Source organism: Mobula hypostoma, chromosome 5, assembly GCF_963921235.1.
Source record: "Mobula hypostoma chromosome 5, sMobHyp1.1, whole genome shotgun sequence".
Taxonomy (NCBI): Eukaryota; Metazoa; Chordata; class Chondrichthyes; order Myliobatiformes; family Myliobatidae; genus Mobula; species Mobula hypostoma.
In genome coordinates, this window is record NC_086101.1 from 92,078,394 (window position 1) to 92,098,606 (window position 20,213).

Consider the following 20,213-nt stretch of genomic DNA (forward strand, 5'->3'; position numbering starts at 1 on the left):
GTTCTCCTTACTGCAGAGACAACTCTCTTTGCTCATCCACTGTCCCCACCCACACCTTTCCATCCATTGGCAATTTCTCCTGCAGCCTTTAGGTGTGAAACACTTGTTCTGACACCTCTTCCTTTACTACCTTCCATGGACCCAAATAGCCCTTCCATAAGACCATCGACACAGGAACATAATTAGGGCATTTGACCCATCATGCCTTTACTGATCAAATCTATCAACCTTCACTTTAAGTATACTTGTGATAATACATCAAAACCTCATCACATTTCAGTTTACCTGCAGCACAGCTTTTCAGCTTGTGCTGCTGGCCAATGTCTTTGTAATTGGAACTACATGACAAACACCGGTGCACTTCTGAAACTGGACGTAGTATTTCCAAGTAGACTTTACTAGCTGTCTAGAGAAATGGCTGACAAGTGGAACTCACATAAATATCTGAGCACCTCTTTATATTGTTTCTTTGGTGTCTCAACAAAATACATTTTTAAAAACTCTCTTTGAAATTCCGACTACATTTTTTTTGGATTCTGTACTCATTACTTTTTGTTTCCAGTCATAATTCGATAAATGCAAAGCAAAATTCAGCACTTTTTAGTATTAGTAAATGGGCAAAAGCATGGGAATAGCTTTTCTCTAAATGTGCGTATAAATTGCTTTTTCTTTTTGTTAACCACCACCACAGAACCTCCAACAGTGAAAACCACATCAATAAGCTTGACAACAAATACCGATGAAGGGCAAGTTTATTTCCTGGGACTGGAAATCACTGGTGTGGACGCAGCAAGTGCTCTGTATGCTTTGCTTGTTGTTTCAATAATTGCTGTTGTTTTATTGGTTATCTTTGCATATAAAATTCAGAAAACGAGAAAAGCAAGAAGACAACTGGAATCAATCTCAGACATAATTTCATTATCAAAAAATCAAAACACTAAGATTTGAAGTAATCTTGATGAAGGATTTCCATGGGGATTCCCCATTTCACACCATAATTTCAGCATTAAAATACCATTAAGATTATGCATGATTTATTCTTATATGTTATTAATCATACATGCAAAATAAAACTCAATGATTTTGTTTAGCTTTATATTTTAGTAAATGAAGGCTCGGGCAGAATGGTGGTTTAAGCTGTTTCTTTACCAATTCCATTGAAAGGCCACGAGACTGAGGGAAAATACATACAGGAATTTAAATGGACGAGCTTCATCATTGATCTTTAAGTTATTGATCTTTTATTTTCATTTTAAACACAGCAGATAATACAGGATTGTCAACTTTCCAGCATTATCCTGATATCCACAGTAATTAAAGTTGATCCCTTCAATGCCTTGAACACCTAGCAGAAACTTTATCCCACCCTCATTTTCTTTGAGTCCTTTTATTAGTAATAAACACATAAGATATAGAAAAAGATTACATCCAGTAAAACAGCATCCAACTGAGTAATGGAAATCTATTTGCTTCGCATATCATGTCAACAAGGTTACTCATATTTTAACAGGAATGAGTCATACAGCACAGGAACAGGCTCTTCAGTCCAACTAGTCCATGCTGGCCAGTGTTTCCATCTGAGCTTAAACCATTTGCCCATACCCCTCTAAACTTTCCAATCCACATACCTGTCCAAGTACTTTTTAAATGCTGTTAACATGCTTAACACCTCCTCAGGCAGCTAATGCCATATACTGACCCCTCCCTAGTTGAAAAAGTTGCCCCTTGTTAGGGAGTATCCTGAAGTTACGTGCATATGGTAGATATTAATTCAAACAAGAACTGGTCCTCAGTTCTGAATGCACATTGTAAATTGCAAGCAGTAAATTGAACTTAAAAGCACATCTTTGAAAACAAACAATATTGTCTGTAAGAGATTTTGTTTTGCAAAATGGTGACCATGAGATATTTGCATATGCATCAGGCAAATGTTAAGACAATGGGGCTGTGTTAATTGGCCTACATCAATCCACGCAGCTATGGGTTTCGTCTGTCCCTCTGTCATCAGAAGTTTTTAGAATATCTTTGCTAATAATTTTTCCCAACAAAGGCATTTGAACCTTCAGAGTTGCCTTGTCAATTACATGCTTCCATCGTATGTACGTACCTCAAAGAAGCCATCTGTCAATCCGAAGTATTGAAGTAAACAATGTCATGGTAACTATTGAAATTGTATTGAATCACCTGCTGTTAACTTCAATCTTAAGGGTATAAAATGTGATGTATTTTTTTGGATATGTGAGCCTCAACTGGGTGTGTCTCAGTGAGAACGCCTGCTTTTTGCAATCAATAAAGAGTTCTATATCACCAGCATCAGTGTCTCTCTGATCACAGTCACAACTTTCCCACATGTTCTTGTTAAATCTCTCCCCTCTCATCTTAAACATCGATTTCTTCTCTCCCTAACCCTGGGACACCTACTGTGTGCAGTCCCTTTTCTGTCCCTCCCATAATATTATACAACTCCAGAAGATCAGGTGGCAATACAAGTCAATATGGTGGGAGGAAGTACACAAGTTCCTTAAGTTTGTGAATGGAGGAATAAAGTATAGAGGTACTGATTATTATAGGTTTCTGAGGCCTCAGTGAGAGAACTGGAGGCAATTCTGGTTGCAGCTTATTGTGTTACCGGTGGTAGGAGGTTTTAGTTACAAGAGGCTGGAAACATTTGGGGCACTCTACTGTGAACAAAGGAAACAAGGAAGCATGTCTGCAGGATGGACTCATAGTTCAAACTTTGGAAGAGCAACACATCCCAGCTAGTGTGGGTACCTTTTCAACAACATAAAACACAACACAATATTTATTTAAAATATTGCGGTGACATCATTTAAAACTGGCAGGTGGGAGTAAGTATAGCTGAGATCTGAGTAAGTAAAGCTGAATAGCTGAGACTTTTCAAGATATTGAGAGAAATTGATGTTCTCTTTGGCAAGGTTGTCAGTATTAGAGGTCCTGAATTCAAAATAATTGGCAAATAATTGAATGGAGATCTAGAGTGTGATGTCCTGATGAAGGGTCTTGGCCCAGAATGCCAACCGTTTATTCCTCTGCATGATTGGCTGAGATTGTCCAGCATTTTGTGTGGGTTACTCTGGATTTACAGCATCTGCAGCAACTCTTGTGTTTATTATAGAAAAGATAGATTGTTTTTCAAAAGAGCCATTGGGATCTAGAACTCTGCAGGCTGGTTCTCCATTATGAACACCAAAATTATGAGCATCCCTACATACGAATGAGTTCTTAGTGTTATTAAATTCAAAAGTACAACGGGAACTCATACTTTGTTTCTATGAACAGCAGAACTAGTTTATTCTCTCTCTCTCTTCCCTTACCCCCACTTTACATCACTATATTTTTCTTACCAAATCTTTATGCTATTTATTACAATACTACAGAGGTGTGGGCCTCTACAGCCACAACAGATGCTGCTCTAACACAGACTGAAGCAAGACCTTCCAGGCGCAGATCCATGGTCTCGCAAGACTGATGGATGCCACTACCACAGACGTGTACTGTAGTTCCCAAAATCAAGTGATTTCTGTGTATTTTCCATCTTATGGACAAAATCAGCTTATAGACATCTGTAAATTTGGAACCTGTTCATTATCCAGAGGCAGCCTGCATCTGGAAATATCATGGAAACCAACTGCATGAGCAACTGGAAAAGAAGGAGGAACGCCCACAGTTGTCTCTTTCAGCAGATCATCATATCAGGCCAAAGGATCTCCTTTTGTCATCCTACATGATTCTACATTTTCCACAGTGACCTAGGTTAATACTTGAGAAGCTTGTGGATGGACATGTGAAGAAATAAATCCAGTTTGAACTGCAAACCAGAATATAAATTAATCCACAAGGCCTAATCCATTTTATTCAAAGTTCACAACAAATTTGTCTCAGATTTTTACTTTAAAATGAAACAAAATAATTTTCATCTATACACAAAACTATACATTCCACCTTGTAAAGTTTGAAACCCTGTGTAATTCCCAACATGCAGAAGTATGCATTTCCCCCACCTAACCATACAAGGACTAAATAAAACCAGATCCAAACCCCATGAACAGCACAGATGGCAACAAGTACAGTGGATTTCAGTTAACTGGGCCATCGGTTAATCAGGACAGATGCTTAATTTAGGACAACTCTTAAAGAACAACATCTAATCGAGAAAATAGCTGGGACACTATACCACTTAATTGAGGCAGGTGACAGTCAGTTACCTGTACTTGTGTGGCCATTAGACACGATACCATGCTCAGAGCGAACAGTTGTGTGTGCTTGTGTTATGTTATCCATTTGGTCCGACGGACACAGATTAAAAAAGCAGTGACTTTTGACATGCTGATTTTTTAAATTTAAAAAATTATTACACTCTTGCCAAGAAAAGATTTGACACCAGGCAAAAAAAAAGACCTAGTCAGGAGAGCTAGTTAAGAAACTGGATCACAAAGGTTTTAAAGCAACAGATGGTTAGTTGTTTCAATGGAAATTTTGGCACCACATTAATTTCAAGAAAGCACATGGTGAGAAAGATAGCGCTGTTGCATAAGTGCAGAAACAAGGAAATCTACAAAACTCCCTAACTTAAAAAATTTGGTACAGATGATATCTACAATGCCAATGAAACAGGCCTTTTTTTTTTTAAATCATGCATCGCTGGGTGGTTCCCTTTGCTGAACAGAGCCTACTCCCATTTGGATAAGCAGGGCAGCACTGGGAGGATCGTATTTTTTGATTTCTCAAGTACTTTCAATACCATACAGCCCTCATTGCTGGGGGTGAAGCTCCGTTCAATGCAGGTTTTTTTCTCTAGTCCTGCTGAAGGATTTCAGCCTGAAATGTCATCTGTACTCTTTTGCCTAGATGCTGCCTGGCCTGCTGAGTTCCTCAGCATTTTGTGTATGTTGTTCAATGCAGGTTGACACTTCCACTGTATCCTGGACAATGGACTACCTGACTGCCAGACCACAGTGCGGCTTCACAGCTGTGTGTCAGACATGGCTATAAGCGGCACTGGGGCCCCACAGGGGACTCTATTGGCTCCCTTCCTGTTTACCATGTGTATCTCAGTCTTTAGATACAACACTGAGTCATGTCATCCGCAGAAATTCTCTGATGACTCAGCATCAGTTGGGTGTATAAGGGGAGGCCCTTGGTGGAGGACTTTGTCAAATGGTACAAGCTGAATCATCAACATCAGTAAGACAAAGGAAATGGTGGCGGACTTTAGGAGGACTAAGCCTCCACTGCTCATGTTAGTATGACGGTGAGGATGTGGATGTGGTGAGGACCTACAAGTACCTGGGGATGCACCTGGAGGACAGACTTGAGTGGGGCACCAACACAGAGGCTGTGTACAAGAAGGGCCAGAGTCACCTCTACTTCCTGAGGAGACTGAGGTCCTTTGGAGTATCCGGCCTCTCCTTCACATGTTCTACCAGTCTGTTGTCGCCAGTAAAATCTTCTATGTGCTGGTGTGCTGGGGCAATGGCATCAACATAGGTGATGCCAACAGGCTCAATAAACTGATTAGAAAGGCTGGCTCTGTTATAGCAGTCAAACTGGACACACAGGAGACTGTGATAGAACAAAGGACCCTATGGAAAATCCTGGCAATTCTGGACAATGTTTCTCACTCTCTGCATGCCACTTTGGCTGAACAGAAAAGCACTTTCAGTAACAGACTAAGACAACTGTGCTGCTCCAAAGAGCGCTATATGAGGCCGTTCTTACCTTCGGCCATTAGGCTCTATAATGAGTCAACCTGTAGCTGGGGAAGAGATGAACCCCTCCCTGTTAGACTGTTTGAGGCAACTTGGTTTTTTTTGTTCTTTCTTACTTCTCTCCTATATTTATATACCTGTGCATTTGTAATGCTACTGTGACACTATAATGGTCAGGAGAAGAGGAGAAGATGGCAGCGTGATGACAGCGCGCGCGGCCACTTCAGTGATGAATATCTGTTATCCGTCAAGTAGGGGACCATGCACAATCCTGATTTGATGGAGACAGGCGTAAGAGTACGGAGGAACATCTGGAAAACTTCTGAAATGCCCGCTTCGCTGCCGCTGCTACTGTGTGGTAACCGGAACCTCCGGAGCAGAAGGCCCCAAAATCCTTGGCTTTGCGTGTTTCAACGGCCGGGGCGAGATCGAAGGCGCTCGGCAGAGGATGGCACTCGGGAGGCTGTATCGGAGGGGCTGGTCAGAGGTTCAAAGTTTTTGGACGGATGGACTCAGTGTTAGCTGTGGTTGGCTGCTTTCAAGGCATCGGCAAGTTGACGGTGCCTGGAGGTTTATGGCAGGGAGTTTCTCCCTTTTGCCGCCTGCTACCGGGGATTCGGGAGTCGATCGACTCGGGGACTTTTGAGACTTCATTTACGTGCCCATGGTTTGTTCTTCATCAAATTATGGTATTGCTTTGCACTGCTGTAACTATATGTTATAATTATGTGGTTCTTTGGTGTTAGTCTTTGGTTTGTCCTGTTTTCTGTGATATCACTCCAGAGAAACATTGTATCATTTCTTAATGCATGTATGCAATTCTAAATGACAATAAAAGAGGACTGAGTGTTCTCATAATCTAATTTCCTTTGGGATCGATAAAGTAATTACCTGTCCACCAAATTAAAAGACAATGGCCTAACACCACTTACTGTTAGCTGGCAGGGATAACTGGACTGCCAAAATCTACAACTGCACGATTGATACATCAGCCAGATGCTCTGCAAGAAGAATGGGCTTTCCATAAGTGACAACAGGGAAAATCCCAAAAATGAACGTCTGAATATAGGGATCCAGATGTTGAAGAGGGCCTCAGTCAATGGTTTTCTATTGTAACTGGACCAAGTGTGATGGAGCGGACCAACATTAAAAAGCAAGTCAGAGGAGCTCGTTAAGAAGTTGGGTCATGAAGATTTTAAAGCAACAGATGGCTGGTTGTTTAAATGGAAATGTTGACACCACATTAATTTCAAGAAAGCACACGGTGAGGAAGGCAGTGTTGATGCTGTAAATGCAGGAACACAGAAATCTACAAAACTCCCCAACTTGTTTCAAAAATTTCATGCTGATGGTATCTACGATGCCAATAAAACTGGCCTTTTTAAAAAAAATGATGCACCGCTGGACAGTTCCCTTTGCTACAAATACACAACACTATCACTTACCATCAGATAGGAGGTACAGAAGCCTGAAGCTACACACTCAACAATTCAGGAACAGCTTCTTCCCCCCTGCCATCCAATTCCTAAATGGACATTGAATCTTTGGACACTTCCTCACTTTTTAAGAAATATACAGTATTTCTGTTTTTGCACATTTTAAATTAATTCAATATATGTAATTGATTTACTTGTTTATTTATTTTTTTAAATTTTATTTATTATTATTTGCTTTTCTCTGGTCAATTATCTACTGCATTAAACTGCTGCTGCTAAGTTAGCAAATTTCACGTCACATGCCGGTGATAATAAACCTGATTCTGATTCTGATTCTGACTGAAAGAAACAATGGATTGTGTAACTTGGACTCAGTTAAGATGGTGCCAGGTGTCTGTCTCTTCGAGCTCTTTTTAATGTCTTTACTCCACTGAAATACTGCTAAGTCAGGCTTTACTTTCTCCTTATCAAAATAGTACAGTCTTATAGTACTGTATTAGTATTGGTAGTATTCGAATTTGTTCTGTATTTCATTTAAATACTTAATTTGTTACTCAGTTAAATGACAGTTTGTTTTTTTTAATACCTTTTTAACTATTTCTATGAAACTTCAGATAATTGGGGCAGACACATAACTTGGTCCAAACATACTGGTACCGAATATCCCAATTAACCAGAATCCATAGCAGATTATGAAATGTTGGGTGTGATACATTGCAGGCACCTTAGTGACCACTGGCTCACGTTCCCCACATTGTTCCAAGAGATGCCAAGTGTTTGATATTTGCCTAAAATGTCAAGAATACATCTGCAGGGCCTTTTCCCTGCCGACTTGTTAATACAATGCTGGTCCTAGCAAAGGTTGTGTATGAGTTGATATAGCCTTTACTATTGGCCAGGAGTGTTCTCATTTCCTTTTGTAACATTCTCCCAGATTTCCTCTGCCTTTGGGGTTCCCCTTTGGACCTACGAGGTGACATCATTGGAAAGGAAAATATGGGGTGGCAGGGGTGTGGTTTCAAGGCTGCAGGCAGCAAGCAGAGTTGTGTTGCTAGGATGAGGTGGAGAGGTGCCTGTGGTTTCAACTCCCCGGCAAACTCTATCAACTACACTATGCACCTTCTCATGCTAAAAGCTGTCGGCCTGCCCTAACCACCACTTAAATGGACTCAACTTGCATGATGAAAGTCATAGGCAGGCAGAAGGCACCTTCTCCTGGACCACACCCTGAAGGTAGCTGACAGGGGGAAGCCCACTGAATCTGACGGGTTGTCTGGCTGCTTCCGCATGGCTTGGGCGGGCCCCTGGCTCTTTGGTTACCGCAGTCATTGGGAGCTGGCCATGGCACACGGCTGTGGCTCCAGGTGTTGTTGGTGCCAGGATACCACAGCGATTGAACAGACCGTGGTGAGCCACCGACAGCCTTGGGGCTAAATGTGTGGGTCCACCAACACTGGTGGCCTCAGAGCCCGAAGCCGGTCCAGTGCAAATGCTGGAAGTATGAAATAGAAATGCTCAGGAGATCAGCCAGCATCTGTTTGAACCAGAACTTTCTTTGGGAATACTGTCTGACCTACAGAATGTTTCCAACATTTTCCAGTTTTATTTCAGATTTCCAGCACCTGCACTTTGTTCTCATTTTTCAGCTGCTGTTTCTATCCTGAAATTAGTACTGATCATTGAATAACCCTGCCCAGATGCCTTAGCTCACAAAAATACCTTTCACCTTTCTTTAAATTTATTTACTTTTCCTTGAAACTAACGACAGTATTTATAGAAATGTTGATTGCTAATATTGAACTGTATGTATATGGATATCTATTTGTTCAGCACTGATACAGACAACTGATGACTATGACTATGTGGCATGGCCATGGGATAAATGAGCAGAGGTACACAGAGACTGTGGGTCACATTGAAAACATGGCTGACCTAAAGGCTGAAGGGAACGATGTACAAAGGAGAACACCCACCAATGGAAAATAGACTAGGTATGAATGGACCAGACATTAGGAACAAAATACATTTGAGAATTAAAGCATTGGACAGTAATTAAAGTATTAGGAATATATCAAGAGGATCTCTACTTTCAAACTTGTGCATAGGAGTTCCCTTGTTGCTCAAGTAGTTGCAGCCTCACTAAAAATGGCCACGATCACATCTGATGGACAGTCAACCACCTATCATACATTATAATTAATCTCCTCCATGATCTGGATCAACAGGTTGATGTGGTGTGGAGGCTTGCTGCTTCAGAGATTCCATCAGGCAATGCCAGCTCAGGGCCGCCCATGTTGGAATGGCTGTGGGTGGGATGCCAAATGAAGATTGATCCAACCCTGGCTCCCAAACGGACAGACTCGTGCCTGCCCCTCCTGGGACACACTCATGCCATATGAAACAACAAATAATAAATATCATGTATTGTAATTCTTGCAGAGTTTCTCCCACTTACTGTAGTGAATGTAGGTTTGTATTGAGGTCTGCTTTCCAGTTGACCCTTGATCCAAAGTTATCATGGCCATCAAATCACTTGTACCGTTAGCCACATTATTACACCTAGAGTCTCTCAACAGTGTCAGTGTCAGAATCAGAATCAGGTTTATTATCACTGGCACGTGACGTGAAATTTGTTAACTTGGCAGCAGCAGTTCAATGCAATACAGAAAGAGAGAGAAAAAAAAACATAATAAATAAACAAGTAAATCAATCATATATATTGAATAGATTATTTTTAAAAATGTGCAAAAACAGAAATACTGTGTATTAAAAAAAGCGAGGTAGTGTCCAAAGCTTCAAAGTTCATTTAGGAATCAGATGGCAGGCGGGAAGAAGCTGTTCTTGAATCACTGAGTGTGTGCCTTCAGTCTTCTGTATCTCCTACCTGATGGTAACAGTGAGAAAAATGCATGCCCTGGGTGCTGGAGGTCTTTAATAATGGATGCTGCCTTTCTGAGACACCGCTTCCTGAAAACGTCCTGGGTACTTTGTAGGCTAGTACCCAAGATGGAGCCAACTAGATTTACAACCTTCTGCGGCTTCTTATAGTCCTGCGCAGTAGCCCCTCCATACAGACAGTGATGCAGCCTGTCAGAATGCTCTCCATAGTACAGCTATAGAAGTTTATGAGTGTATTTGTTGACATGCCAAATCTCTTCAAACTCCTAATAATGTATGGCCGCTGTCTTGCCTTCTTTATGACTACATCAATATGCTGGGACCAGGTTAGATCCTTGGAGATCTTGACACCCAGGAACTTGAAGCTGCTCACTCTCTCCACTTCTGATCCCTCTATGAGGATTGGTATGTGTTCCTTCATCTTACCCTTCCTGAAGTCCACAATCAGCTCTTTCGTCTTATTGACGTTGAGCGCCAAGTTGTTGCTGCGACACCACTCCACTAGTTGGCATATCTCACTCCTGTATGCCTTCTTCTCACCACCTGAGATTCTACCAACAATGGTTGTATCATCAGCAAAGTTGTAGATGGTGTTTGAGCTATACTTAGCCACACAGTCATGTGTATACAGAGAGTAGAGCAGTGGGCTAAGCACACACCCCTGAGGTGCGCTAGTGTTGATCGTCAGTGAGGAGGAGATGTTATCACAAATCCACACAGATTGTTGTCTTCCGGTTAGGAAGTCAAGGGTCGAATTACAGATGGAGGTACAGAGGCCCAGGTTCTGCAGCTTCTCAATTAGGATTGTGGGAATGATGGTATTAAATGCTGAGCTATAGTCGATGAACAGCATCCTGACATAGGTGTTTGCGTTGTCTGGGTGGTCTAAAGCCGTTTGAAGAGCCATGGTTTATTCCTTTCCCATTTCCTGTTTGCTCATCCACATATGCAAAAATACAGTACAAGTCTCTAAGCACCTGGTACTCTGCCACCATCTTTCACAACTTCTCACTGTTTCTAAGAGTGTGGCATCCAGTATTTGAATTTAAATTTCAATCATCTAAGCATTGGGAAGACCCAAAGTTTTTGGATCCACCACAAATTCTATTCCCTTGCCAACAACATTACATGACTGTTTGCGGGCGTGGGAACAACTTGAGAGACTGCTTCAGATTTATATCCACACCATGACTGTGATCTATTCCATCGAAAAGCCTTACTCCCATCCCATCTATTCTGTTCCTGAAAAACTCACCACAGCATGAAATGTAAAACAGACTATTTGGGCAGTTCTTCCTTATTCTATCTTCTGTAAATATGAGGTCATATAAAAAATTTGCTGTGAATATCCTACTGTTGGAATCCACTGTTTCAATACATTTTGTAAGATATTAGATTAATTAATATAAGACTAAAGACATAGTTTAATCATAATGTGTACCTTTTTCTTTAAACAAACTCAAGTATTTTTCACAGTATGAGGTGGTTCATACCCACTTACTGGCAGAAAGTGATATAGCAGTTACAAACAGTTCATCAGCTTTCTCGTTTTCCATTGGCTGAGTGTTAGCATATCACCCAAGTGATTTAATTGTGCAACTGTTAATTGGTTTATTCTTATCTAAGAAATTTACCCATCTCAACTATAAAGGCAATGGATTTTTCAGAAGTGTAAACTTTTTGCCATTTCTATCTTTTCTTTTCTTCTTTTCATCATTTCATTGAATTTCTGCTTTGCTTCTCAAGCTCTTCACTTAGTTTCAAATCATTACAGTTTAAAATAAATAATCATTAAAAATTAAAGCTCCTCGCCATTCTTGACCCCAAGGATCAGAATAATAACAGAGATCCAGTCAGCACCCCTACACTTATCCCGTGCAGTCAGTTCCCCTGCTAGAGAACCTAGAGTAGAGTAGCTCTACTCTAGGTTCTGACTATTTTATTTGTTGAGATACTGTACAGAATAGGCCCTTCCAGCCAAGCCATCCAGCGTCCCCCAATTTAACCCACACCTAATCATGAGACATTTACAGAGTCAAATTAATTTACCACCTGGCACGTCTTTTGACTGTGGGAGGAAACCGGAACATCCAGAGGAAACCCATGTGGTCACGGCGGCAGGGGGAACGTACAAACTCCATACAATGAAACGGGATCACTAGTACCGTAAAGCATTGTGCTAGCCACTATGCTACCGGGCCACTCCTGAAAAAATGCCTTCATTTTTAATGTTCGCATCTTTCGGCAGAACCCCACATAATTTCAGCCCTATTTAATCCTACGGGCCCTCCAACTCCAAGCAGTGTGTACTGCTCCTACTTTAATCCTCATCAAATGAAATCACCCTATCATTGGAAGCCAGAATTTAAGCTGCTATGATCCAAAACCTTGGAATTCCCTTGCTTTTTCTTGCTGATTCACTTTCCCTTCTTAATAAACTTCTTACAGCTTGCTGTGATTTAGATTTTGGTCATGTTGGTGTTTTTTTTAAAAATACTTTTGTGAAGCATATTAAGCTGTTTTAGTGTTAATGTTATTATGGTCAAAATGATGGACAGATTGGCATTATTGGCAATTATAGCATTGATGATTGGCATTTATTTGGGTAATTTTGTCCTGGTTGTTCAAAGCTCAAAGTAAATTTATCATCAAAGTACATATGTGTCACCATATACAACCCTGAGATTGATTTTCTTGTGGGTATTCACAGTAAATACAAGAAACACAATAGAAACAATGAAAGATCGCACCCAACGGGACAAACAACCAATGTGCAAGAACAAACTGTGCAAATACAAAAAGAAAAAATATCATAAATAAATGAGCAATAAATATCAAGGATGTTAGACAGATTTTTGGGTTTAGCTCAGTTACATTTACAAATGACTTTGGCTACTAGTCTTCACATCTGAATATGTTTTGTGGATTTAATTTGGAGTGCAGCTCTGAACAATGGGCTCCTGAAAGCCGTGAATCGCAGACCAGATAACGCTGATTAAAATTCGTTGGGATGTCTGTGGCGTGGGTGCGAACGGGGAGGTGTGAAGGCTGTGTGTAGTTTCAAACAAAACATTGTGTATAAATTGTAAATATGGAATTGTCCTTTGATGTTTAGCACTTAAAATATCAAGCCCCACCTCAGGCCAACTAGGCTTTTCGACCAAAAGCATCTCCATATTATGCCTGCCAAACCTTGTTTTGATATCAAGAAAGCCGTGGTCACTGCAGGATTACCAGGTGTGTCTCAGCCCTTTCACTGGCACTGCAGCAATGGGGAAGGGCACTACAGTGTAGTAGTTGCACAGGGCCATGGGGACACAAGGCGGCCAGAGGCCTAATATTCAATGAAGCAGACACCTGTTGCAGTAAGACATCCCCGCTGTGTAGCAGTTATAGACTGCGCCGCATGGGCAGTGTGAGTAAATGAACCCGTTGTAAGGATAGGACAACTCATACCACACACACACCCCATGCCATTGTAGAGCTCCTGAATATGGGGAGGCTGAGAGCAGTCACCGACAGCAGAGGGGCAGGTATTCGACACGGGAACCTAATACAACAACTGCTGAAAGCAGAGAGTCTGCCAGCAATTAAAGTAAAAACTCACCAGGAAGGGGAGAATAAGGATGAAAGGCAATGAGTGGGCAGACATCAGTGTGAAGAAGGCAGCAGAGGAACAAGAGGCAATCGAAATTGTAAGCATGCAGGAAGAAACAATCTGGCTTTAGTAAAATGATATGGAGATGTGAGGCAGCAGAGAAGGAGAATTGGAGGAGAAAGGGTGCAAAGGAGGGGCCAGACGGGAGCTGGGCACACTGGGAGGAAGGAGACTGGGCACCACCGTGTGTTAGGCAGATACTACTGAAGTTATATCATGGGAAGGTAGATCATGATCACAACCCTCCGGCAGGACTGGTGGTGGCCAGGGATGGGTGAGGAGGGATGTTGAGAAGTTCTGCCACCGTTGTATCATTTGTGCCCAACATTACCCTGGCAAGGGCAGAAAGCTACAGCTGGTAAACCAGCCATGGCCGATGGGACCCTGAGAAAACATCCAGATAGAATTTTTGGGGTCCCTACCCAAAATCAGGAGGAAAAGCTACTGTCAAGTAATTATGGACCACTTCACCTGGTGGGTAGAGGCTTTCCCAACAAGGGACTGCACCACCAGCACTGCTGCCCAGATTCTAATTCAGGAAATCCCCACAAGGTGGGGAACCCCAGTTCAGGTGGACTCAGATCAGGGAGCACATTTCACAGGGAAAGTGATGAAGAAAATGTGCCAACTGTTAGGAATTCGACAACTGTTCCACATACCCTACCACCCTCAGAGTTCACAAATGGTAGAAAGGATGAACCAAACAATCAAGAATGCCTTAGCCAAGGTTACATCTGAGACGGGAAAGACATAGGTTGACATATTACCAGGAATCCCGATGAGATTACAAGCAACTCCAAACTGCATGCTGGTCACAGCCCTTGCCAATTGTTGATGGGGCAAGCAATGTGACTCCTTAAAGGGGTAATGATGGGCTGCGGGGAGCGTGGGGCTTACAGGGATAGAATGACACAGTGTGTGAAAGACCTTTGTAACCAACTTAAAGTGTTGAAGGACCAAACAACAGCAGTGCATTGCCAATCAGAAAGAGCCAGAGGGAAAGGAGATAGCCCTCCCACAGCCTGGCGACCAAGTCATGGTGAGGGTGCTGCTGGAAAGGCCAGGATTTACCCCCAGGTGAATAGGACCACAGATGGTACTCTTTACCAATGATACTTGTGTTTGTGTGCAGACTTGGCGAGGCAGCCAGTGGAAACACTGGCCCCAGGTTAAAGCACACGACTCACCCTCTTGTTGCTCCCACAGACAGAGCGGGGGATCACGTGTACCCAGTAACAAGAGATTAACACCAGCCGGCCACAGCTGATGGAAACACACCCACAGCAGCAACGAAGGCAGAAGACACTAAGAGCATGACAGAAACCTGTGAATAGCATGCTAAAGTGTGATGCTGATGGTGCTCTGTAATGAAGGCTGGTTGCTGAAGATACTGTAGATGATTAGTTTAATAGCATAGAATAGAAAAGATATGGGGGGGGGGGAATAGATGGGGAGGGATTTAAGTTAAAGCAGAGACAGCAGGTTCCACAACTTCGATAGTGTGACAGACTGAGAAAGCCTGCACATGGCATCTGAAGGCAGTCACACCAGTCTGAATGGGGAGTGAATACTAATGAACTGGGCCCTTTCAGCAGTCGGGCCAGCAGAGGGGAAGTGACTGGGAAGAGGTCCTTGCAGTTATTTACATAAAGACCATCCCAACCCCTTCCTGTACATTTTGACAAGAGGCTCTGTGAGCCCGATGTACTTACCTTGCTGGTGTCCCTGGAAAGAGGGAGTTTTAGCTGCCAGAGAATGAAAGGGTGAAGACAAGGAATGTGATTAAACTGCAATCAGCTAGTGGGGGAAGAACCCAGCAAGCATACAAATGAAGCCGCATTTCTAAAGACTGCTGTTCAAATTTCTGGAACAATCTCTGTTTAGCATTTTGTAGGTAGGATTAGGGATAATACGATAGATATAGTTGCACATAAAATAATTGGGGGGGGGTGGAATTCCAAGGCAGGGCATTTTTGCTGTCCTATTTGAGTAGATCCTCCTTTAGGTTGGTTTTTCCTGGTACAAATTTATTTTTGTCCAGGAGGGCAAGTTAGAACAATTTTTGGGTTTAGCTCATTTACATTTACAACTGACTTTGCTTACCGGTCTTCACATCTGAATATGTATTGTGGATTTCATTTGGAGTTCAGCTCTGAACAATGGAATCTTAAAAGCTGTGAATCCCAGTCCAGACAACACTGATTAAAATTCATTTGGATGTCTGTGGTGTGGGTGTGAATCAGGAGGTGTGAAGTTTATGTGTAGTTTCAAAGAAAACATTGTCAATACATTGTAAATATGGAATTGTTCTTTGATGTTTAGCACATAAAATATCGAGCCAGCCAGATCTTTTGACCAAAAGCGTCTCCATATGATGCCCGCTATACCTTGTTTTACTGAATAAAGAAGCTGCTTTGTATCTACTTTGTATCAATTTTCTCGTGACTTTGTTCACACAACAACAGAGAACAGAGTCTTTGAAAATGAGTCCATAGGTTGTGGGAACAGTTCAGTGATGGGGCAAGTGAAGTTATCCCCTCTAATACAACAGCCTGATGGTTGAGGGGTAATAACTGTTCCTGAACCTGATGGTATGAGTCCTGAGGCTCCTGTACCATTTTCCTGATGGTAGCAGCAAGAAGAGAGAAGATTCTGGGTGGTGGGGATCTTGATGATGGATGTTGATTCCCTGTGACGAAGGTTACGGGAGTAAACCCAGACAGCAAATCCGGAGTGGAGCCCCTAAGGCGGCTGGACGTCACTGAACATCTTGCAGCCAAACTGGTGCCAAACGTATTGCTTCACAAGTTTTCCTTTGGACTACACTGGTGAGGCCAAGATGGGGATCTTGACAACTGGGCACCTCAAGATTTCTAAACCTTCCGCCCAGGCTTGTGAGGATCATCACCACCATTTGTCTTTCAAGACAGATTAATTGGTTGGCATCCAATTATCAGTCTAATCTTCTTTGGAATTGGGGAAGAAGCTGATGTTGTCACAAGGTGGAAGTGCAAACTCCACACAGTCAGCACTTGTGGCCAGGATTAAATATCAGTCTCAGCTACTGCGAAACAGTGACTTCACTAAATGCACCAGCGTGTCCTCCTTGTATGCTTTGGAAAGGGGTCTGGTGACGAATCAATCACTGCAGAATGCCCAACCTGTTTTGATTCTTGCACATATTTGTTTTAAACAAGCTTCTAGTGATATGTCTATTACGTTGCTTGCTGCATCATTCTGATGTGGCCAATTTTCAATCTTCTATGTTTTTTGCTACGAGTTGATATTGCTTCTGCAACATGGGTCTAAAGTCATGGACTTTCGATGTCTTTCAATTTTAAGTCAATTGTGTCTGCAAATGAAAAATTTGTACTTAGCAACTGGCAAGCATGCTACATCTTGGTAATATTATGTAGTTGATTTTTGCTTTGAAACTGCAACCAAGAAACTCACTGATCAGCAATTAAAGCTACAAAGCAGGACTATTACTATTTGGTACATTTTTCTACTATCTAGAAACTTACTTGGAAGTTCTTTCTCTTTTTAAATTATGGCCTGTATACCACAAGTTTAGGATTAGCCAATTCCTCAATGGAATTCAGCATCATTTAAGAAATCTTGTGTAATAGATGATCTATCATTTTACACTCTATTATCTGCCGCTATTTTGTTACTAGTTCTCTCAATAAATTCCCCTTTGAACGCTAATAAAATCAGAAAATACTCAATACTGTATAAACTCTAAAGGCACTACCTGACTGAAGGGGAACAAAGTTAATATTTCTGGTCAATGATATGCCAAATCATTCAGATTTACATCATCTGCAATCTTTTTTCTCTTGACCATCTCTTATTTCTCAAATGATGTGAATTTGCCATCTACATACTTTCCCCCTATCTTACTGTCAAATAATCATACAGCTATCCCATTCTAATCTTTTGCTTACTAGGATTTTTAATATGGGTCCACCTGCCAAAGTTTCTCTGTAGAAACAGCACAGGATATAATAAACTTTCCCACCTAATAATTAAAAGCACTGAAAAAACATCTACTGCAGATCAGTGTTTACATTATTTGCATCATAGTGTAGCAGCCAATTTGATTCTTTCACACAAATTAGAATTTTAATCAAAGCAGAATTTTCAGGATCTGGGTGTTGCCAGGACAGCTTATATTCATTACCAATTCCAACAGCCCTTGAGAAGGTGGTGAAGCCACCAACTTGAACCACAGCAGTCACACACTGCTGTAGGAGAATGAGTTCCAGGATTTAGACCCAGCAATTGTTGAAGAACCCTGACTGTGGCTTGCAGATGATAAAAAGATCTTGGGATATCAGGAAGTGATATACCCAGGTTCTGGCTGCTCATGCATCCATGGTGTTTAACTGGCTTGAGTTTCTGGTCAACAGGGTCCAGTCATGACTATATCACCACGGTAGTGTAGTGGGTAGCACGATGTTTTTACAGCTTAGGGCAGAGTTTGAAGTTCAATGTTCAATTCCGATGAAGTCAGTAAGAAGTTTCTACTTCCTTCTGGTGAGCACTTGGGTTTACTCCAGGTGCTCTGGTTTCCTCCCACATTTCCAAGACGTACCGGTTAGTTGGTTAATTGGTTGTTATAATGTGTCCTGTGATTAGGCTAGGGTAAAATAGGTGGGTTGCTGGACAGGGCAGTTCATTGGGCCAGAAGGGCCTGTTCTGCACTGTATCTCGAAATAAATAAAACAATTATAGTTTGCTGCACAGCAGCCTATACCTGAACATTGTCTAGCTATTGGTACCTGCAGGTATCAATTACTTTTTTTTTTGCTGAGGAGTTGCAAATAGAATACTGTGCAATTTGTTACTTCTGATTTTACGATGAGAGGAAGGTTACTGAAGACATAGCTACAGATGGTTGTCCCAATGCCTCAGTGATATCTAGGGGTTAGGATGATTGTTTTCCAGTAACCACAATTATCCTGCTTTGTTTGAGGTATGACTTTAACTACTGAATGCTTTCTCATTGATGCCCATCGACTTCAGTTTTACCACAGGGCTGTTTTACAGTTTCAACATTATTTTGTTCACCTGCCAGAGATTAGGTAGAAGCTTCTAAAGGAACAGTACTAAGCAATAATTCTTACTTTCACAGAGTACCAATCAATGCCCCTCTGCAACAACATTCTTTTGCTTTGTGCACACATTCTCACAGTGATCAAGATCACCTTTAACTCCTTTCTTGTAGATCAGGGAAATTCAGATGAGTCCAAACTATCCCCATCTCTTCGAGATGTATGAAAATGTCTTTACTACATTTTCACCTTCCTCCCTCATCTTCTTCCAACACATTCAGGATTGTATCAGCACCTCTTCCCACTTTCAAACAGAACTCAGGATTCCATTATCATGGCTGTCAGTATTTACCCAGCTCTTTCATGTGATCCCTTCTTGATTTCCTCTCCACTTTCATCTCAGGAAATAGTTAAGTTAGTGATAATCAACCCATATAAACTGACAGATATCTTGTTTACACCACCACCCACTACCTACCAATTTCCCAGTTCCTTATGATCAGATTCTTTATATCAATGCTTCTGATTGTATTCCTTTCTCCTTAATTGTGACTTGCCCTACACCATAATTGAAATGCTTCTCAATTGCATTTCTGGTATCTCTTCTGCAAAGCAGAATAACCACAGGATTTTCCTTGTTCTCACTTTCCACCTTTTCATCAATTCATTCTCTGTAATGTTCATCACCTTTAGAGGTCAAGGCACAACGAAATATTTTTCCCTCCATTTTCAGAACTCTACTGCAACCATTTCCCCCACATTGTCCAAACACTCTTTTGTCTTGGCATCATACAACTACAGAAGATACAGTATGTACCCCAAAATTTCAAAATACAGAATAAAATTTGTTCTCATGGAATTTGTGAAAAAAACAAAATAAATTAGCAAATTTTTCAACTCACATTTCTTGAAGTGCGCAGACGACACATCTTCACGCAATGGAAAAATTCTCAAATTCTCTTCACTCCTTCCCTGTTTCTGCAGCTTAAATATTCAAGCTTTCTAACTTTACTGAGTGGCGTGGAAAGGCCATTGACACAAAACATTGACCAATTCTGCCTCCACAAATGCTGTGTGATCTGCTGAAGCACATCAGTATTTTCTGGTTTTATTTTGGATATCCCAGCATCTGAGAGTTCTGGCTTTTCAATAAGAGGTAACCACATCATTTCCTTAAACAATGCTCCAAAATTATCCCATAGTGTTTTTAAATACATACAGGGTACAGAATTTCCCTGTAATGTATGAAATAAAACCCACTGGCTATCCTTCAACGCATCCAACAATATTCAAGCTAAGTATCTTACAATGCAATCTTGCAAGTTTACTACAAAAAGTACATCAAAAATGGAATAAAATTATTTTCATGAATTATGCAAGTAACACGGGTTCAGCAATGTTTCAAGCACAAAGATCTTTAGGCTCAGTGGAAAAC

The 20,213-nt window shown here is 41.4% G+C and overlaps 1 protein-coding gene across 1 annotated transcript in view; it reads left to right on the forward strand.

The window, feature by feature from the left end:
• Window positions 1-2,306, forward strand: part of LOC134346858 (lactase/phlorizin hydrolase-like) — a 107,763-nt gene extending 105,457 nt beyond the window's left edge. Inside the window, exon 17 of the mRNA XM_063048636.1 lies at window positions 692-2,306. Within this exon, the coding sequence (XP_062904706.1) occupies window positions 692-948 (257 nt within the window). The 3' untranslated portion in view covers window positions 949-2,306. The remainder of the gene's footprint in view (window positions 1-691) is intronic.
• The last annotated feature ends 17,907 nt before the right edge of the window (window positions 2,307-20,213 follow it).